The sequence below is a fragment of the Eubalaena glacialis genome, chromosome 5 (assembly GCF_028564815.1).
Source record: "Eubalaena glacialis isolate mEubGla1 chromosome 5, mEubGla1.1.hap2.+ XY, whole genome shotgun sequence".
In the NCBI taxonomy this organism is placed as follows: Eukaryota; Metazoa; Chordata; class Mammalia; order Artiodactyla; family Balaenidae; genus Eubalaena; species Eubalaena glacialis.
Genome location: NC_083720.1, coordinates 146,146,331 through 146,168,869, shown reverse-complemented (window position 1 = coordinate 146,168,869; position 22,539 = coordinate 146,146,331). Strand labels below are relative to the sequence as shown.

Sequence of the window (22,539 nt, the reverse complement as noted above, 5' to 3'; positions counted from 1 at the left end):
AGTGTTTCACAAATGCTCTCATTTAGTTACTGCAACAATTCCACAGTATAGGTATTATTCACGTTTATCAAATGAGAGACTGAGACTCAAAAAAAGGTTCAGATTCGCACAGCTAACAACGGACAAAGCTAGGTTTCAAACCCAGGCTTCTCCGAGATCTATGTTTCCACAAATGCATTAAATTACAATCAGTAAATCCCTCTTTTTGTAACACATCTGATTTCCAACTGTGACAAGATTAAGTGTAAAGACATATTATGAACATCATTGCTAATTACAAGATATAAATAGTAAACCAATAACAACTGAGAATTAAAGCAGAAGAGATTTTTTTAAAAAATTAATGACTAAGCATTTTTACCTGTATTATATCTCATTCAATCAATATGAAAAAACCTAGGATGTAAATGCCATCATTCCCATTTTATAATGAAAAACTATTTGAAACTCAGAAGTCAAATTACTTGCCCAACCACTGCTGGAAAGATGTACAAACAGAAAGAAACTCAAGATGTCACGTATTTATTTATTTAACAATAAAATAATTACTAAGAGAATACCATGTGCCATGTACTACTGCAAACAGCGGATTTTTTATGGATATAACTTATAATTGTAAAAGCATTAAAATTCATGAGTTATAATATGCTAGACTATCAGGGACTGCTGGGGAAGATGGAAGGTGCATTACTACAGGATTCTCGTGTATTCATGTGGCAGCTAACTGTCCAGTAACAGTATCTCACATTACTATAGCTGTAATAGTTTAATGATTATTTACAGATATGAATTGCTATTAAATCCCCATTTTATGTATAACAATGTGTGTTCCCCTTCACTGGAGTATGGTAAAACACCTAGTGGTCAAGCAATTAACTACTGCAGCCTGAGATAAATCAATTTCATAGTCATGCACATCAAAGACAGTCTCAAAGTACACAAAAGGGAGAGACACCTTCAGCTCAAAAGTAAAAAGTTAAAAAATTCAAGGAAGGAAAGGAAGGAGGGAGGGAGGGAGGGAGGTTGGTTAAAGTCCCAATACTGCATATAAAAGATATGTCAGAAAAAAAATAAAACTAAAAACTTCCTCTTCAGTGACTGTAGCAATGATAAATTAAAATCACCTACTGGTTACAAAAAAAATTCCAACAACTTCAGAACAAACAAGGTCACTGCAAAATTCATTCCTGTGTTGTAGTAACAGAGATCATTGTTAAATAAATCACTCTGTTTGTTTCTGTTTAACACGACTGGAAACAAACTACCGATTGAAGTGAGAAATTTTAAAAGTCCAGTCAGCATTAAAATGATGGATTTAATGAATCCATAAATTTCTCCTAAATAAGCAATCACGTAATTGCACATCAATTTCAGCATACTGTTGATAGGGACTTTCCAAATTGCTAGCTAGTTCCACTATTATATCCCCAAAGGAAAATAACACAATGTAAAAGGAAGAGGGGGAAAACAGAAATTTGTGAGATCTATAAGCTTAATTATAAACAGAAAAGGGTAGGGGAAAATACATACATACTTACACATATACATATATATATAATGATATATGTGTATACACACACACACACACATATATATATATATGAAACAAAGCAAAGGAGGAAAAAATATGAAAAGCCAAGGAAAAGAGATAATTATCACCTGCCACCACCTTTCAGAATTTCGGTGTCAGGGTTTAGGTTGAGAGATACAATAAATGCAACCAGGAAGAGTAGAGTTAGACTTCCCTCTCTCCATCTTTAAAAATTTCCTCCAATTTTGGTTTTCAAACCTTATAAAGGAGGACAAAGATAATAAAGTATATTTCAAACATATTTCCAAAGGATGACTATCTGAAGACTGTCAATTGCATCATACCCACGTTTTATATGTTTACTATTCCCTTCAGATACCTAAAATCAGGCTAAAAATCTGTCCCAAACATAGTATACGTAATATGCTGTGATTTAGGATTAAAGCAAGGAAAGAAAATGTGCAACTGTTTTGAATTAATGAGATGAGAATTTTTAATAAATAATCCTGAGGTAGGTTTGTGAATTCCCCTTATAATGACAACCACAGGTACACAATCCACTCTTGCAAATACTCTACAATATCATTATATCTGTATGAATTAATTTGGCCTTTTGCACTATTGTCTTTTAGTTCCTTTCAAAGTCTGTTTTCTTAAAAAGTTGAGAGAATGCAAGTGTTTCCTTCTAGTCAAAAGATGTAGGAAATAATAAAATCACAGCTAGTATTTACTTACTAGGAGAGTGTGGTACTTTGCAAAGCAATTTCTATTTCAGTTCATCCTTACAACAAAACCAAGATCTGTATGATTTTTATTCCCATTTTTGGTATGTGAAAGAGTCTATAAAACCAGCTGGAGATTCCAGGGCTGGTGGGTGGCAGTGAGATGTACAAATCAGAGACTCTTTTCTAGAACTCATCAGGTTTATCGCTAAGATGTACTGCCTGTCTGGTCTCTTAATTTTATTGTTTACCTGCTTCTAAAACAATGGTTGAGGTAACTGTAATATAAAAAGAGAGTTACCACTAAAACATTAAGACTAAAAAAGAACACAACCAATGGATAAGAAAAAGAAAAGTACCAGGAATTCAAAAGGAGTTAGCTACAGCAATTCAGCACAAACCAAATCTGACAGATTTGTGTTAAGTCAGTGCTGAAATGGACATACCTAGTTCTTCTGTCAGATAAAAGGAAGCCAAATTTCTGGAAGTCATAATCTTTTCTTCTGACATTAAAGATAGCCAGAATTTATCACATGAATCCTTAAGTAAAGTGACAGTATATCATGAGAAGTATTTTCAACATCAGTTGGGCTAAATACAGAGATAGTCCTCAGAAGGTTCTTATTCTTATGTCTTGCCTCTAGGAAAGCCAGTGGAGGAACAGTAAATTGGAACACCTGACACTTAACGTTGTAACTCTGTTATGGCTTAATTAAAGAGTGAGTTAAGGATCTGAATAGATGTAGTTCCAAAAAAGATATGCAAATGGTAAATAAGCACCTCAAGCAATGCTCCAATGAGCCATTAGGGAAATGAAAGGCAAACCGACAATGGGATACCACTTCACACCCACTGGGATGCTATAAACAAAAAAAGACAGATAATAACAAGTGTGGGTGAGGATGCAGAGACCCTGGAGCCACTGTGGTCTGAATGTTCACGTCCCTCCAAAATTCATATGTTGAAATCCTAATGCCCGACGTGATGGCATGAGGTGGAGAGGCCTTGGGGAGGTGCTTAGGTCATGAGGGTGGAGCCTTCGTTAACAGATTCTTATAAAAGAGGCCCACAGAGATCCCTCACCCCTTCCACCATGTGGGAACCCAGCAAGAAGGCATCTATCAACCAGGAAGTGGGTCCTAGCCAGCCATCACGCTGAATCTGCTGGCACCATGGTTCTAGACTTTCCAGCCTCCAGAACTGTGAGAAATAAATTTCTGTTGTTTATAAGCCACCTGATCTGTGGTATTTTGTTACAGCGGACTGAATAAGACAGGGTCCTCACACACTGTAAGACTGTAAAGGGCTTTAGAAAATAGCTCCTCAAAAGGTTATACATAGTCATTACATGAACCAGCAATTCCAGTCTGTTGTATACCTCAGGGAAATGAACACCTATGTCCACACAAAAACTTGTGCATGGATGTTCACAGGAGCATCATGCATAATAGCCAAACAGTGGAAACAACCTAAATGTCCATCAACTGACAGATGTGAAACAGGAGGGAAGGGGGCAGGGCACAACCTTTAAAAGAATGACACGGCCACAGTACGGCCACAGTACGTGACGAAAACTAGTGAGAACCAACTAGGTCCAAGACGGTGGAAGATTTGACTTCCAACAGACCTTGAGCCTCATTATACGCTCATTGTAATATATCAGCACGCTAAATGACACACCCACCATCACCATGACAATCCTGAAGCTAACCATAAAAGGCCAGAAAGTGGGCGGTGGCCCATTTCCTGGAAGTCCCCGCCCCTTCCCCAAAAGAGTTGGAATAATCCTCCCACTCATTAGCCTATGAAATTACCAGCCCAGAAAAACTAACCACACCATATTTTGAGGCCTCTTGCCTCTTGCCATATTTTGAGGCCTCTTGCCTCTTGCCTTCTGAGACGGCCCACGCTCTGTCAGCGGACTGTGCTTCTCTCTAAATAAATCTGGTTCTTACCGATCACTTCGTCTCCGAATTCTTTCGCGACGAAGAAAGAACCTGAAATTCACCAGCAACAGATGGATAAATAAAATATAGTATATCCATATAACAATTATTTAGCAATAAAAGGAAACGATGTATGATGCATGCTACAACAGGATGAAGCTTGCAAACATTTTGTTACGTGAAAGAAGCCAGTCACAATGGACATATATTGTATGATTCCATTTATATGAAACGTCTAGACTAGGCAAATCCATAAAGATGAGTGGTTGCCGGGCTGAGGAAGAAGAGAGAGTGTTGGAGGGAATGTGGAATGACCACTAATGGTATGGTATTTCTTTTTGGGTGATGAAAACTTCTACAATTGATCCAAATTGAGTTTCAGAAACACTATCATGAGGTCTTTTTAATCTAGAAGCACTGTAGCAGGTGTTAATAACTATCACCTTCAAGCATAAGGGAGTCTCATAAGGTAGAATTGCATCATAATATGACTAGCCAGTTGCATTAGGGATAGCTTCAAGGCTGAATGAGCTCATGATTATTATTTACATTTATCAATGATTATTATTTAAACTTTTTTGGATCCTGGACCCTTTGAGTATGGGTTGAAAGCTCTGAACAAGGTAGGCATGGTGTTACCCTGAGGAATGTAATTGATTTCAGACATTGGAAGAGGACTCTCCATGACTGTAGTGAAACAAGACAAAAACAAGATCACTCTCTAATCCTGCCTGAACTGAAAATTTAACCAGGAAAGAAGCGGAATGCTGTGCCACCACAAAAATGACCAAACATCCCCCACTTCTGGTTAGCAGGAGTGACTACTGCTTCTTCTCCAGTGATGACTCTAGCCTGTTCCTCTAGCTTCCTGGATAAAAATTAAGATACCTAACAGCCAAATTGCCTCTGCTTTTTGACAGCACGCAGCCCAGAACAGACCCTTCACTTTCTTTAAACTTCTCTAAAAACCACCTTATCCAAATCCTATAATAAGCTCCACCTGACCCTTCTTTTTGAGACATGCCATGGTTTTCCAAGGTACGGATCTCCCTTGCTGCAGTAGTAAGCCTGATTTGGCAAGGGTGTGTTCTTGCTGGTGTCTGGCTGATGGGAATCAACAACATCTAAAATATTTATAATATGTTGTTAATAAAAGCATGTATAAAATTTTATGTATATTATAACTTCATGTTCCTATTGAAATACGCATATAAATATCACACACATTACATATATAACAGTTACACTGATACAAGAAAGAACATGGATACACACCAAACTATTAAGAGTAGTTATCTCTGAATGCTGGTATGATTGTTTTCCTTTTCGTTTTTCTGGATTTCATATTTTCCTTCAAATATCATATATAATTTAAGAAGGGAGGAAGGGAAGAGACAAGAAAAACCCTCCCAAAAGAATGTTTTAAGAGAAGAATCTCATTCACAGTGATTGTCAATGTATAAAGTTTTCAACCTTTAGCATATTAGAATCACTTGGGATGCTTGCTGAAAATAAGGATTCCTGGGCTTCATCCCTGGGGTGGACCCCAGAATCTGGATGTTGGACCCCAGGAGATAGTCACCCATAAAGTCTGAGGAACCTTGAATAATGCAGCTTTGGGGACAAACTAGAACTTGAAAGATGTACAGATTAACAGCAGAAGGAGAGGACTTTTTAGACTAAAGGAGAAGAATAAGTAGCCTGAAACCATACAGCTGCATGTGCCGGGAACAGGGAGAGTAATGCACCGCAGGCTCTCAGTAAACCTGATTTGACCCATCTGACGGAACTGCAGGCTCCTTTAGAGAACAGTTGGAAACTGGGCAGGTTTGGAAAGGTAAGGTGGGTAGTATGTAAAGTTCACTCAAGCTTCCCACCCACATTGCTGACATCAATCAACAATTCACTGGTTTCTTCAATTTATATCCACACGTTTTTCTAACTTTTCTTTAACATTTCCACTAGCAATTTTCCTTCTTCCAACCCTATTAAATCTTTTCTACCCTCCAGGAACTCATTCTCTCCTCTTTACTTATTCTGCCAGTCAGCTGAAAACCTACTGCCAGCCAACAAAGAAACATGGAAAACAAAATTAAGTTTAAAAGTCCCCTGCTGAGCATCTATATGATACTATGACACAAGAGTATAAGTCGTCACTATCTTTCCATATCATGTTAACTTTTTTTTGTTTTTAAAGGAATGGGACTTTCCAATGAGTAATCTGATCTCTTACTTGCGTCAAGAAATTTAAGAGGAAAAGTGTTCCTACCTTTAACCATTTAAAAGAAAAATTTTTATATTAAAAATAATTTGAGCTTTTGTCTACAATATAAAATAAAATAACTTTACAGCTAAAAGAGACTTCAAAGTACAAGCTTTCATTTTACTGATCACAACTGTTTCACAGCTTATTTGCCCTAAAACACACCCCCAAAATTATATTTTAGCTGAAAATTCCCCTCTATATTTTATGTCCCTTAAAATAGGTAACAGTAAACCTTTTTTGTGAAAACCATTGATTTTCCATTGGCAGTAAAATTTTCAATTATTAACAGAGAGATACTATACGATATTAAATCAGTTTAATACATATGGAATAATGTTATCATGTCCTCATCCTAAGCTTATTGGAGTAGCTAATTCAGGTATCAAACAAAAATCTCCAAGTAGATGATGGTCAGTGATAAACTAAATGGAACCCCAAAAGCAAAAAAGCAGTTCCTTTAAAATTAAAAATTTACTCTACCTAGAGGTTTTCTATTCTGCTACAAAACTATTATGAATAAAGGATACCACTGAAAATGAGGCACATAATGTACTTGCACTGATATTATCTCAGCAGAAAAGGAATTTAGAGCTTGTAATGGTGAGAAAGATAAGCCATTTTCAGGTGATTTGGAGTAATTTTAAGAAAACTCACATTCCAATAAATCAAATGCTATGTCTGATGAACATAGTTGCAGACTCGAAGGGCTCTCACAACTAGAATGCCTTTCTGGTAGGTTAATGTCAAAAGTTCCATTTTAATAAATGGCAACTTTAATTTTGCAAAAAAGTAATCATGATATACTTTCTTCTTTCCATGTCTTTGAGTTAAATAATACTTCGATTGTGAGAGCGTGGGCAGAGAATGTTGTTTTAAAGCCAAATAAAACTCCATTCTACAACCTACATTTAATAGATTCATACACTTCTTTAGCCTTTTTTTCCTCTGTATATAAATGAGGTAACATCAGCTTCATAGTATTATTACAAGGATTAAGAGAGACTGTGTATATGTAGAAGGAAACAAATACTGGTGGCGGAATTCCACTGGAGTGAAGTGTCTTTTGATTAGAGAATAAACCACAGTGAATGGTAAGGGACAACTAGAAAACAGAACAGTATACGAAGTTACTCTGCGTAATAAAGGAAAAAGAATCTTAAGATTTCACAAGCAGCTGAGAGGGAAGGAGAGAGGGAAGGAGAGAGGGGGCCTTGAGAAAAATGCTGGAGAGAGAAGGGAGAGGACGGCAAAGCAAGACGGAGCAAGACCGTGACCCAAAGAAAAGAACTGGCAATAAGAAGTTCCCTGCGGCCAGCCAGGCTCTTAATAAAACAAGGCTGACAGACATTCTATTTTAAGGTCCCCCCCACCTTGTACTCTAATGTACATCTGCTGCAATTAGCGACCCCTCCCCCCAACAAAAAGGAACAAGTCTGTTAGAGGAAAGGATCTCGTGTAAAGCTGTCTTGGGTAAAGTCTTTTTTTTTTTAAGATTTAATTTTATTTTTGGCTGCATTGGATCTTCGTTGCTTGCGGTGAGCGGGGGCTACTTCTCGCCACGGGTGCGTGGGCTTCTCATTGCAGTGGCTTCTCTTGCTGCGGAGCACGGGCTCTAGGCACCCGGGCTTCAGTAATTGTGGCATGCAGGCTCAGTAGTTGTGGCTCGCGGGCTCTAGAGCACAGGCTCAGTAGTTGCAGCACACGGGCTTAGCTGCTCCGCGGCATGTGGGATCTTCCCGGACCAGGGCTCGAACCCGTGTCCTCTGCATTGGCAGGCGGATTCCCATCCACTGCGCCACCAGGGAAGTCCCCTTGGGTAAAATCTTATTAAAAGTCGGCTAAATACAACCGCTTCCTACCAAGTGGTGTTTTGAGGAAATCAAGGAATGTGGGCTGTGTTCCAGATTTGAACTTACACACGGTGATGAAAAGGGAACAGTTCTAAGTGATAAGACACAAGCAAGCTGGAGAATTCAGCAGAAACAGAAAGGATCCAAGTGGTGTCTGGAAGAAAATTAAACCCGAGAGATAGTGGGGGAGGGAGGTAAGAGGCAGAGTTCATTTCATTTAAATATCATGGGACCAGTGACCCCAGTAGGGGGAAAACCAGGCTGCCAACTTCTGCCAGTGTCTTTTGATTGGCAGTCAGTAAATGTCAGCTCTCTTCCCTTCTGAGGAATGAATAACGTTTCATACCTCGGATACAACTGTTTTCACGCTTGTTACAACTATCAGAGAAAAGAGGCAAACTTTAAAAAATGATACAAAACTAGCATGAAGTTGCACTTTATCCAAAATAGTCAACCAAGACTGAGTGGTTGATTTGGGGGGGGGGTGGAGGGGGGGAGGGCGGAGATCTACCTTCAGGAAAAGCAGACATTTGTCAAAAACCACTAGAACTTTACAGTGTATCTAGGAGATCAAAGATTCTCCAACACGTCAGACAGGGGAAAGCTACGATTTTGAGGAAGGCAACTGAGCAGTCTGGGCAAGGAAGTCAGATAATTAGAAGCCTTAAAATCAACATCTTGTCTGCAGTAAGAATGCTCAGGCCAGTTCCCTTTTGAAACATTGTAGCAACAACGTGGCCTTTGCAAATAAATGAGGAATTACTACGCTACTTTATGTTAACGAAAAAGGTTAGACATTTATGTTCAGAAATTAGAGAAACTTAACTGAAGGCGTCTCCATTTTTTTCAAATTATACAGAAAAGAAAGGGTAAATAAAGGAAAGACGAAGAGCGTTTCCTCGGTAAACAGGTGCTACAGGAGGAAGGCGGCGCTCCCTTCTCCAGGTAAGGCTCCGAGGGCCCAGCGGGGAAGCGAGTCCGAGAAAGCGGAGAAGGCACGGTTCATCGCAGGGTAATTAGCGCACAGGTGCCCGCATTCCCTCCATTTAAAATGCCAAGATAGAAACGTACTGTATCTCCGTTTCAAACAAACCAAGGGAGCCTCTGTCAAACAACAATTCTCTTACTACTACCTAGAAGCAGAGGCAGTGAAGGAGCGGCAGGAAATTCACGAGTCTTCCCACAGACTCGAGTACAGGCAGCTCTGCACAGAGCCGCTTCTACGGAGAGTGTGACTCACACCCTCGAGCAACCCACCGGGGAGGAGAGACCCGATATCCAGTTTGACCGCCCTCCGCTGCGCCCCACCTGTCCAGGGCTCGCTCGGATGGGTGTTGCAGCCTGTAAGCCCCACGTCCTCTCCTCTTCCCCCCCTATCTCCACGGGGAGCCAGCCTCCGTGCCTTCGGCCAGGAGCCGCGTCCGCTCGCTCCTACCTTGGCTCGCGGTCCTTGCTCCGGCTCTTCGTGCCGCGGCGGGCGGGCTGGGGATCCCCGGGAGTCGGCGCTGGGAGGCGCGGACGCCGGGGCCACTATTTGTAAACACGCTCCACGTGCGCTCGCCCTGCCCCATTCGCATCCCGCTCGGGACACCTGAGGATGCGCAGCTTTCTCGCGAGCCCTCCGAAGGTGCGATTTTTATTGCACCTGAGAGCGGAGGAAGCCTTGCCCACGGAACCGGGACACTGGGAAAAGGGCTGAGACAAGGTGAGCTTGTACCGCCCCCTGCTGGCCGGCGAAGCAGTCTGCAGGTTGGAGCAGCCGGGCCCTCAGCAGAACCCACGCGGCGCCCAGAGACTCCGCGGCGGCTGGGCCCGCCCCCTCCCGCCCGCTCGCCGGAGACCCCGCCCCCGGGCCGCGCGCTCGCCCGCGGAGGCCCCGCCCCCTCGCCGACACAACGTTCCTGCGGGGGCGCGCGCGTGCCCCCTAATCCCCCGCCTTCCGGCTCCGGCGGCGACGATCGCTGCCTGCCGCCGCCACCGCCGTCGCCGCCGCCGGTGTCAGCCTCCCTCGGGAGACTCCATTTGCTCTCAGGTTGGTCTGGCCGCCGCGAAGGCAGGCGGAGAGCGATGCCCCCGGCCCGCGGACTGGCGTCCCCTGGGCCAAGCGCCCGCCCGCTCGCTGGCTGGCTGCGGCGGTGACATCCTGGTCGCTGGCGTCCACGGAGGAATCCGGGCTCCCAGGGAGCAAAGACGGCCGGCGTTCCGGAGCTCGCCGTGCGGGGAGAGGCCCTCGCTAACGCGGCTCCTCTCTGACCTCTTAATTTCAGGAGGTAGGCAACTCAGGTCCCGATCCCTGACACTCTAGATAATGCCTAAAAGCAGTCTGTGTCGTATTTAGCCATCATATTCCTAGGAGGCGTTAATTTTCTCAACACAGTCGCAGGATAGATGTGGATAATGCCACAGACCCTGATATTGAAAGAAAAATGTTTTTGGTATCTTCCTTTAGGTTTCGGAGGCTCCGGGTGCCTATACAGCCCCCGACAGGAACTACTTCTGTTGGCCCATGGAGGATCATCTTTCACCAGGATTATCGTAACATCTTCACTGAGCCCTCCCCCACCCCATACCCTCTACCATGAGTCCTGATTTCTGCCAATGAAGTTTTTTGATGCTTTCTTTAATCATGTGACACCACTTCTTGTCCGCCTTTTTCCTTTTCAGTTGCCAAACACATGAGGTGGAGGTTTGTGTCATGTTAAAGTACACAGTTTCCTGCCTGTCCACTTTCACCTGATTTGCACCGCTCCCTTCTGTTCAGCTTGCCTTATCCTGCTTGCTTACGATTTCCATAACCACTCACTTGCCCAACGTGTAGCAGCCCTTGCCTGGGGAGGTAGCATTCCATACAGCGCACTGCCTGACAAGGACAGCAGTCAGGGGGCGAGTTTTCCCGTTGTATTTTCCTATCGGGTTTGCAAGCCCTGTCTTCAACTCTTTGTTCCCTAGCACATTGCCCCAAATACTCCCACCAGAGTCTTAGTTCCTTTAACATAGAGCTTCGCCCGTAAGGATGGCAAGAATCAAGTATGTAATAGGACTGTTTTAGAGACCTTGCTGGTACAATATTGGTTGTCATCGCCACTGAGATCGCAGTTCGTGAAAAGATCTTAAACTAAGGGAGGAGGAAGCAAGATAGAAGATAGGGTTAAGTGGAGCCAGTCCTTGTTGTTTGAAGTTTGTAAGTTTCAAAACAGCAAAGTGAAGAGGGTCATGTAGGCCTTGTCTGGAAATTGGCCAGCACACTGCCCATCTAGGCCCTAGGGGGGGTAGGAAAGGGATCTTAAAACCCCATTTTCTAGTCTCATTGTGTCCAACTCTAAGTTGTTAAATATCTTGTTCTAGTAATCGTTAGATACAATGTTGGGGAAACGAAAGCGTGTGGTGTTGACAATTAAGGACAAGCTTGACATTATTAAGAAACTTGAGGAAGGCATCTCTTTCAAAAAACTTTCTGTGGTGTACGGAATTGGTGAATCCACAGTGCGTGATATTAAAAAAAACAAAGAAAGGATAATAAACTATGCAAACAGTTCAGATCCTACAAGTGGGGTATCCAAACGTAAATCTATGAAGTCATCAACATATGAGGAACTTGATAGAGTTATGATAGAGTGGTTTAACCAACAGAAAACAGATGGGATTCCGGTGTCTGGAACGATTTGTGCAAAACAAGCCAAGTTCTTTTTTGACGCTCTGGGGATGGAAGGTGATTTTAACGCGTCATCTGGCTGGCTGACTCGATTTAAGCAGCGCCATGGTATTCCAAAGGCTGCTGGTAAAGGAACAAAACTGAAAGGAGATGAAACTGCTGCCAGTGAGTTTTGTGGTAACTTTCAGGAATTCGTTGAGAGAGAGAATCTACAACCAGAACAAATTTATGGTGCTGATCAAACTGGATTGTTCTGGAAATGTCTACCGTCAAGGACATTAGCTCTTGAAACTGAGCGGAGTACTTCTGGTTATAGGTCAAGCAGAGAGAGAATCATTATTATGTGTTGTGCAAATGCCACAGGTTTACACAAACTTAATCTTTGTGTTGTGGGAAAAGCAAAAAAACCTCGTGCGTTCAAAGGAGCTGACCTTTCAAACCTTCCTGTCACTTATTTCAGTCAAAAAAGTGCATGGATAGAACATTCTGTTTTCAGACAGTGGTTTGAAAAGTACTTTGTGCCACAGGTACAGAAGCATTTGAAATCCAAGGGGCTTCTAGAAAAAGCAGTGCTCCTTTTGGATTTCCCCCCAGCACATCCAAATGAAGAACTGTTGAGTTCAGATGATGGCAGAATAATTGTGAAATATCTACCACCAAATGTCACAAGTCTCATTCAACCTATGAGCCAAGGAGTTCTAGCCACAGTAAAAAGATACTACCGAGCAGGACTTCTCCAGAAGTACATGGATGAAGGAATTGACCCCAAAATGTTCTGGAAGAACTTGACAGTGTTAGATGCAATTTATGAAGTGTCAAGAGCTTGGAACATGGTAAAATCAAGTGCCATAACCAAAGCATGGAAAAAACTTTTCCCTGGCAATGAAGAGAATTCAGGCATGAATATTGATGAAGGAGCCATTTTAGCAGCTAACTTAGCAACAGTTTTACAGAATACAGAAGACTGTGAACATGTTGACCTTGAGAATATTGATCAGTGGTTTGACTCTCGGAGTAATGACTCAAACTGCCAGGTGCTAACTGACAGTGAAGGTACGGAGGACCAGGCCAAGCCTGCTGAGCACAAGCCTTCCAGTAAGACTAGAAAAACGGAACTGAACCCAGAGAAGCATATCAGCCACAAAGCTGCACTTGAATGGACCGAAAATTTACTGGATTATCTAGAACAACAAGATGACATGCTTCTGTCTGATAAACTGGTGTTGCGGAGGCTTCGAACAATAATAAGAAGAAAACAGAAGATCCAGAATAACAAAAGTCATTAATAATCCTCTTAAGGGTTTCCGTGTGTTTGCATCTTTGTGACTTTATCTGCAGTGGAACTTAATTATCTTGTTTGAAGTGCTGTGGATTTCAAGGCCAAATACATTTTATTAATGAATTTAGGATTAGATGCTGTTTTGGATTACTTAAATTACTGTGCTTGAATGTTGATTCTAGGAAGTGAGCATTGACATGTATCTTGTCTGTTTCTAATCTGTATTATACTAATTTAGATCATAAGGTACCTGAGGCCAGGGATCCTGTGTCTGTTTTGTGCCTGAATTTCATTGTCTAATAGAGTACCATGCACACTCTAGGCAATCAATAAATCTTTCTTAAATTGAATTTTTATGACTTTCTCTGAACTTCAGTCTCCAAACTGAAATACGTGGAGGGTAAGTTTCCCTTTCTACCGTTTTTCCACCTGCCGAAAATTTTAGAACTCAGCAAAGATTATACCTGAAGTACATGTATTTCACTGTGAAAGCAGAGAACCGAAGGAAAATAGTCTGAAGCCTGAAATATGGCTTTCCATACCAACAGTATTTGGACAATCAGCAATTCAGATTGGCTGTCTCTGTATAATGAAGTAAGAAGAAATAAGGTTAAAACGTCCCCAGGCAAAGGACTTGCACTTCACTTTTATTTCATCTGGCAGTAGGGAGAGTTCCTTCAGAGTTGTGGAAAGAATGCCATCATTGTTCCAGAAAAATAGATTTCATTTTCCAAATCATTGCTATTAGAAGAGAATAAGGATTAAACTGTGTTATCTGTCATTTTGATCCTTTATTAGTAGAGATATGTAAGTAGTTTTTTCTCTTTAATAAGCTATTTGATGTAACACTTCAAAGCTTTAAAGTACGTCATTTGCTTTCATAATAGCGTATTTTTCTGTGAGAACTAATACTGAGAATATAAGCATATATTGCATTTGTGGAGCCATCACATGAACTGACATTAAATTGAACATGAGAAAGGCACTACAGAACAGCATAGGCTGCTGTGTGACCATGGGCAAGTTACTTAACCCATCTGTAAAATAGGAATAATACCTGCCTCTGAGAGTATTTTGAGGAGTACATGAGTTAATACATGGATTTTAAGTAATACAGGCTTAGAACAGGACCTGGCTCAGAAAAAGTCCTCTAAGTGTTAGCTCCTGTTACCGAGTTGCAGAAATGATGTTTCAGAAGTGTGCTCAGCAGATCCAGTGTGTGAATCAACCCTGATGTTGCTGCACTGGGAAAACCCTTTAGAGGGAGGCGAGATAAAAGAGATGCAAGTGACTAGATTCAGCTGAAATATAATAATAATTTACTTCAAAGAAAACTGGAAGGTTAATCCAATTCAGAAATCATTTCCCCACCATCTACTGCTAGGCACAGTGAGGCATGCCGGCACGTTTAAGACATCTTAGTTTGAATTATAAAAGGAAATGGGAATGGAATTGTAGTTTCTTTGCTCCAGGCCTGCTAATAAAATACATAGATGTTGGCTTTGTTCATCTGATATTGGCCTAGTTTACTGAAGTAATAAAATACCTTTAAAGCAGATAAGATAGCAGTTAGGAGGACACTTGAAATATCAAACTAAAGTAACACTGGATCAGTAGAAAATGAGAGCAAAAGAAATATCACAGGAGACTGGTTACAGTAATTAGGTCCAGCCATATACGGGGAGCTCTGTTGTGATTGACTTGAGATTTTAGAAGCTCTGACAGTCCTTCATGAGGCCTGTTAGAGCTCAGAATTCTGCCTTTTGACAAAGCAAGAGGCTTTGAGTTCGAGAAAGGCCTTTTCGGAAAACCTCTAAGAATATTTTCTTTGGGAGAATTCATACCTTATTATTAACACACCTCTCTCAGTTTACACAATTTCACTTACTAGGAAGGCCTGAGGAAATGAAACTCTGCGGATAAGTCCTGAAACTATTTGGCTTCTTGGAGGCAAAGGGACTCTGAAGCCTGGAAATGGTAATGACTTATTTGAATACTGCTTTGCATTTTTCACAGAGCTTTTTGCTAACAAAAACTTCTCAAACTTCTTTCAGTCATGACATTGAAATGGTTTAATCCTGTTTTATCATAAAGACCGATATAAACTGTGCATTCTAATTCCATAATTAATTGTAATACAAAAATCTTTTTCCTTTTCCAGGTATTGTTATATTAATTATATCCTCCAGGAAGATGCCTTGTGTTATCTTGGTTAACCCCATGCTCCTTATATGTATCCTAGTTTGAGAAGCACAGAGAATAATGTGCTCTCATTTGACTTTGTGCACGTTAAAGTATCCACAAATTTATTTTTAAATAAATTTATAAATGGAAATGAATAAATTTTCCATTTATAAAAGTGCCTATTTTTTAGAGGATTTGAAAGACAAACAGAACTCAGACCAAATGCAAAGTGTTTGGCAACTGAGAGTATACTTTAAAAAAAACTTGTGTAGTGGGAATATTTACTATTTCATAATTTAATTTCAGAGAGTAATATAGGGGTTGACTGGAGAACCTTGAGTGCTCAGTAAATATAACAGAGTTGGCAGGGCCCAGATCAGTAGGCACAGTCAATTCAAGTAGAATTATAGGATTATCATGGTGCTCTTGTTCTGGGACTCTCTTTGTTTTCAATCTAGCTTCAGACTGAGCTCTGTGGTCACTTCATCATGAATTTTCTAGATTTAAGGAAGCTCATGGTGGACTCAGTAGCACAGTTGACATGAAGCAGGAGACAGCTAGTTAGGTCATGATCTCAGAGACACTCTGCCTCCAGTGATGTGGCCAAAGCCACACAACGTATTACAAATCAAAGCCAGGACCTGCACTCCAAATATAGCCCTCCTTCAGGAGGGCTGTGTCTACTTACTAGTATTTTCAAAAAGTTGACCTTTTCTTATTTAAACATATACTTTATCTCCATCCTAAGCAAAATCACAGGTCTTGTGTGCCGACTGCGGTCTCTTTCTAGTCGAAGTTAAAGTAAATATAAGACTTTTTTTTTTTTTTTAATAACTTGACAATCTGTAACCCAAAATTACCTTGTATATCTCATCGGCACACTTTGTGAAACTCTGGCTAAGAAGAAGGAGTGGGGTTGTTGAAGGGTAATGGATTGGAGTACAAACACCAGCTTCTCTGCTTTCTCCCTAGATGACCTTGACAGCTTTCCAGACCTCTCTGAACCTCAAGTTTCTTCATATGTAAAAGGGTGGCAGGTTAAATGGGCACACTGCAAGCGTTCATAAACACCAGCTATTAAGCAACCCTGTGGCTGTTCACTGAGAACCCCTGGCCTCCAGGCTTAGGCTGGAGAACGAGTCACAGCCCTTCTCTCACGGTGACTCTGTGCAGACCTCCGGGAGGCCCGGGCACCCTTGTTGAGGTCTAGGGCCCTGCCTCATCACTGGGAATGCTGGCTGGGGTGGCTGCCACAGGTAAGAGGGCAGTGCTGAGTCCCTCAGGCCCTTAAGACTACAGTGTGTGCTGTCAAGTCATCACAGGGGCCCATCAGTAAACAGACAAACAAACAAGCACAGGTGGGGCCTGCTTTAGCTGTAGTCTGGGGTAACGGGGCTCAAAGAGAAATGGGTTCTTCCAAGCAGCTGAAGGCATCCGTGTGAGATGATGAGCTCTTATGATAAAGGCAGAAATGCAAACTGCCGGTGCAAACACGGGAAGCTGGTGGAGCAGACAGGCGCCCAGCCAGGAAGCAGCGCCGTCAGTGCGCTCCCCCATCTAACAGATGAGTCCAGGGGGCACTGGGCCTGGTTTGCCCAGCAGCATCCTGATTTACGCTGGTTGTTCAGAGTAAGTGTTACAGAGCCCTTTTTACTCTCATGTGTCCCAGCTTAGAAGAGAAATTAGACGGTTTCCCTACCAATGACCCAGAGAAGGGAGCTGATCTGCCTCAGGTCACATAGTCGCTAGGGGCCAAGAAGGGAGTAGAAGCTGCTTCTCTCAGCTCCAGACATTGGTGGCCTAGTGGCCAAGGGTAGGGGCTCCCTCCAGGCCGCGCCTCCCAGGGCCGGACTTCATCCTGGAGTCCAACACAGGCCTGCCTGTTCGACACAGGTGGGAAGTCCCGTAGTGAAATTCTCTCCTGGAGGACGGGGAGTGCCCCAGTTCATGTGCTGAATGTCTGCTGTGTGCCAGGCACGACGCTGGGCATCCCACAAAGCAAAGTCTATTCTGTGATCCTCAGCACCAATCCTGTGAAGTGTAATACCCGTTTCAGAAGCAGTTCCCAAAGGGAGCTGGCAGAGACCAACCAAACACTCCTGTCTGAGACAAGGACAGAGGTTGCAGCCCTGGCAGGAAGCTGCGGTCCTCCGTTCCCCCACGGGCATCCAGACTGCAGGAATCCATGAGGCTCTCAGCCAAAACCTTCCTTAAAACCACTTTTAGCTGGGTGTGTGTAATTCCAGAGAATGCTTCCACCAGGGTTATTCCCCAGGCAGCTGAGTGTCATTGTAATCCATCAGGCTCAGAAAATCCTTCAGCAACAGACAGATGCCGTCATCATGAGGGCATCTTTTAAATTTTCTTCTGATCAGAAGATCAGGCCCAGGGCTAGAGGGTAGATCCAGCCATGTGTCCACAGGTTATTGGGGTGGCCGACATCCTTTCTACATGGAAACCCCTGGGGGTGGGTGGGTGCTTATCCTTGTTCCTGGCTCCTCACTATTCCTCCTGGTCTAAGTTGCCCCAAGAACCAAGCCTGCCTGGCTCGCAGACCCATGTCAAGAACATACTTGTTTAGTATAATTTGGAAAGCGAGAAACAAAAGGTGCTATAAATGTATAATGAAATGTGTAAGGCATACTGTCTTCCACATTTTTTGGTCAACCTAAAGATGGATATGAAAATATTTAGTGTAGTTCCTTTATAGAACTTTAGGTGTAATTTATGACTATCCCTAGAACTTCAAACATAGACCTTTGGGTTTTTGTATGTTCATAGTGACTCTGTAATGAGGTTATTAGCTAATACCACTGTAACTAATTAAATCACTGGGGGATATGATAGATTAGAGTTACTCTACAGATATTAAAGGAATCAGTGAGGTTTTGGAACATTTAACTTTTTTTTCTTAAATTAGAAGAGAAAAATTGACTGTAAGACTCAGCCTCATTAACCTATGAAGTAACTACCAAAAGTGCTTTTGTTCTCAATAGGAACCTTAATAGCTGAACTTATAACCAAATCACATCTAATTTCTTCTAAAACCAACAAAAATGTTACCCAATTCTTTACTATATTTCAGAATATGTTGATCATCTGGAACTTATTTACCAAGAAAACATAATTACCTTTGAACCTAAAAAAAGGCAAAGTAAACTTAAGGAAAACAGTTTTCCTCATCCACGGAAGCATTTAATTCTTTTAAAAAAGTCATATAACAGAATAAAGTTTTAAAGATACTCTTTTTTCTTAATGAGAAATGTCTGAGGTTATACACATAGTCTTGGTGTGTTAATTTAAGATGATAGAGAACCCAGATTTTTTTTTCCCCTTTCTGGCTTTAAAAATGTAACTTAAAAGATGAATTCAATAGGAGTCTTGATAATCAACGTGATCTAATCCAAACTAACATATTTTAAGCTGTTTCAATGTAATAATCACAACACAAAGCTGACTCCCAAAGTATGGTTGTATTTTTTTAAATTATTGTTATAGTTGGACAATATATAAGGAATAGTATTTCCATTTTCTGTTAATCAGCTTTTTGGGGCCATTTGCTGATTTACTTTAGTATTTGGGGGAGTCTGTGTCTCCTCATTGTATTAATAAGATACTTAACCTGTAGTACATAAAATACCTCAGTTGCTTTTCTATAAAAACTAGAGAATGAAGGGTTTTCTCCTGCACTGTACAAATATTCAGTACTGTAAATTATACTCACCAATTAAATTAGCACAATGTACAATTAAAAATGTTTCTACCATGAGAAAAACTACTGTATTTGATTGATTCTAAAGATACACATTTTAATACCTATGAAATTGGGATACTTCTTGCAATCAACAGCATCTTACAATTATAGTTGACAGCATTTTTGTCTTTCTTCATGGTATGTAAAATAATTGTATCTTTTAGGTTCTATGAAATATAAATTTTTTTGTAAATCTTGCCTTTCTTTTGAAAATAGAACTAGAAGTAATGGCGTACATAAAAAATTTCCATTTAGTATATATACATTTATAAAAGCATAATTATATGTTACATATGAATATACAAAAATCATATTTACAAGATAATCTAAGAAGTGTTATTTCATGATACTATTAATTGCTCTTGCACACACACTTATATTTTACTAATTTAGGAGTAAAGGTAGGGTAATCCTTTTAACTACTACTGCATGTTTTTTAAAAAATCCTTTTAACTACTACTGCTTTATTTCATTTAAATATATAAAATAAATTGTAGAGCTATCGAAGTGTAGACAAATAGTGGCTTTTTACTGGCTACACTTCTAATGATTTGTATGTGAATTAATCTGTTAAGAAGTTTCTAGATTGTTCAAGAATAGCATGTTTTCTTTGTTTATATGTTCTATCCATGTAACTTACCATAATAGGTTTTTGTTTGTTTTTCTATAATTTATTCATATTTCCTTAGTTTTAACCTAATATCTTTTTTTTGTTCCCGGATCTCGTCACATTACATTTAGTTTTCATATCTCCTTAGGCTCCTCTTGGCTGTAACAGTTTCTCAGAATGTACTTGTTTTGATGACCTTGACAGTTTTGAGGAGTACCGGTCAGGTATTTTGTACAATGTCCCTATACCCTGTACCTCTACCATAATTTGTTGTTGTTCTTTGTGCATCCCTTGCCTACTCTAACACAAAGCAGACTGTGAAAGTGCCATGATTAAAGATACATTATAAAGAAAGAAAAGTATGAGAGAGAGAAAGGTAAATTTTGATGAGGATCGGGAAGGCTTCTTGCCTTGGGGGGAATGAATGTGAGGAATGCAGGTCATCTTCTAGTAACAAACTAACATGATTTCAACGTGAATTTTATTAAAAGTGTAATTACAAGTGCTGGTGTCAAGTTTGGTAGGGGCCTGAAGGGTTTTTTCCCCTCCTGACACCAAAATACACGGTGTCTTTTCCAACACAACTTCTCCAATGCTGACACCAACTAGGTGTCCTACAGTTCTGACACTAACTATCAGGGTGAGACTACACAGGTTTAAGGGCTCAGTTCCATAAGGCTGCCCTCACTTCACAGGTTAGTGGCACGTATCAGGTCCCCAGGTTACCTTCACTTCTCTCTGTCTTGACTACAAAGCTGGGGGTTCCCACAACCCCCCAGTTACTATTATAGTTTATTATAAAGGATATAAATGGTCAGATGTAGTGACATGTAGGGTGAGGTCCAGAAGGGTCCTGAGCACAGGAGCCTCTGTCCCTGTAGAGTTGGGTGGGCCACCCTCCTGGCGCATGGATGTTTTTGCCAACTTGCAAGCTTCCTGAATCCTGTTGTTTAGGGGCTTTAATGGAGGTTTAATCCTATAGGCATGGTCGGTAAAATCAATGGCCATTGATGATTAACTCAATCTCCACCCCCTTCCTTTACCCCGAGGTTGGGAGGTGGGTCTGAAAGTTCCGAGCTTCTAATCAAAGCAACCAGCTTTCCTGAAGCTATCTGGGGGCCCCCAAAGAGTCATCTCTTTAGAATATCACCCTTATCACTCAGGAAATTTTTTTTAAATTAGAGAAAAAATTGCGAAGACACACAAAAGTGGAGAAGCAAAAGTGTAAATGTTTGGAGAAGTAAGACTAAAAGAGGGGTACTGGAATGCAGAGGGAGAGGAGCAGGTCCCCATCTTTTGAGGGAGAAGCTTGGAGAAGGAGGAGGTACCCCTCAGAGCCACTGTCATCATTGTATTTGCCAGTGCTCTTAAATGACATATGTACATATAGCAGAGCTGTGATAAAAAGCAAGATATTCAAGAACACTACAAGTTTGTTGGGAGATTGTTTAGCTTTCCATTTCTAGACTTTTCTATTCCAGTTAAGCCAGTTTATTCTTATCTTGGGCCCTATCTGACACTCAACCTAGATTTGGTTCTAGAATGCCTCCTTAGACAGCTAATTTTAACTCTCTTGGTCCTTTTTGCTGACATTTCTGTAAATGTAACCTTACCCTCTTTTGTGGCTGACAGTTCTCTTTTTTTCTTTTCTCTTGTTACTCATCACTGGATAATTCATTTATTTCACTAATACTTTTTTGAACACCTATGATGTACGCTAACAAATTTAAGCCCCAGGACAGCAGGGACTTTAAATGCCTTGACAATTTTTGTATATCCAGAATACAAAATAGTCCTGGGACAAACGTGTTCAATAAATATTGGTTGACAGAACGAATCAGTACCATGTGGAACACTGTATTCTTGATTAAGATAAAAGTTTTATTCTGAAGCATTTCACAGTAAAGGAATGAGACAGCATTGTTTACTCAAATACTTACAGGAAAGAATTATTTAATAAAAGTCAGAGAGATAGGAGAAAATCTCCCATAAAGCTGGGATCACAAAAGACTTACATCTTCAGTGAAAAGGAATCAGAATAAACTTGTGGCACAGGAGGGGCAGCAAGAAAACTCTCCCATTTTGACCCTGGCATTGGGTGGGAGGAATAGAAATACCTTTCCTCAGAATTTGTAAAGACGAGCCTGACTTCTTATAGGTTTGCAATACGAATTTACTGTCTATCCCCAGACCATTCACCCGACAATTTAATTTAAGATGGTGGTGCTTGCAGGAGACTGGTGAATAAACACAAATCCTCTCTGAAATAGTCCTCAAAAAACTTCCATGGATAAAGTTCCAAAGAAAAAGAGCTCACAACGCACCGTAAGAGCCAGCAGAAACAACTGAAAGCAGCATCAGACCCACTCAGACTCTACTTATTGCAATTACTATAGAATGCAAACATAGCAAAGTTTAGCTTATACAAAGAGAAGGTTTAAAATATGAGCAAGAAATAGGAGACTTAAAGATCAAGCAGATTTGAAAAGGAACTAAACAGAATTTTGAAAAATAAAATATAGTTATCAATATAATAATTGAAGGTAAGTCACTGTGACCCTTATCGGAGCAGGGTCACTGAGGGATGAAGGCAGAATCCAGTACCAGTCAATTGAAGAGTTAATGGCAGTAAATAAACCATGCAATATATGTTACGTGATTTTCTGTATGCACATGATATTTTACAATTTAAAAATGTTAAATAGAAGATAATGAGAGATGAAATAAACAAGACTGGTAAGTGCA

General features: G+C 40.9%; 1 protein-coding gene across 1 annotated transcript; it reads left to right on the top strand.

Annotated features, from left to right (window-relative positions):
- The first annotated feature begins 10,228 nt into the window (after positions 1–10,228).
- Positions 10,229–13,423, top strand: TIGD2 (tigger transposable element derived 2). Its single transcript, XM_061191731.1, has 2 exons — positions 10,229–10,585; positions 10,765–13,423. Exon 2 carries the CDS (start codon positions 11,676–11,678, stop codon positions 13,251–13,253), a length of 1,578 nt encoding a protein of 525 aa, XP_061047714.1. The 5' UTR covers positions 10,229–10,585; positions 10,765–11,675; the 3' UTR covers positions 13,254–13,423.
- The last annotated feature ends 9,116 nt before the right edge of the window (positions 13,424–22,539 follow it).

What these genes read in the sequence shown, in the direction of transcription:
- TIGD2 (XM_061191731.1), top strand. Translation starts at nt 11,676, where the DNA reads ATGTTGGGGAAACGAAAGCGTGTGGTGTTGACAATTAAGGACAAGCTT.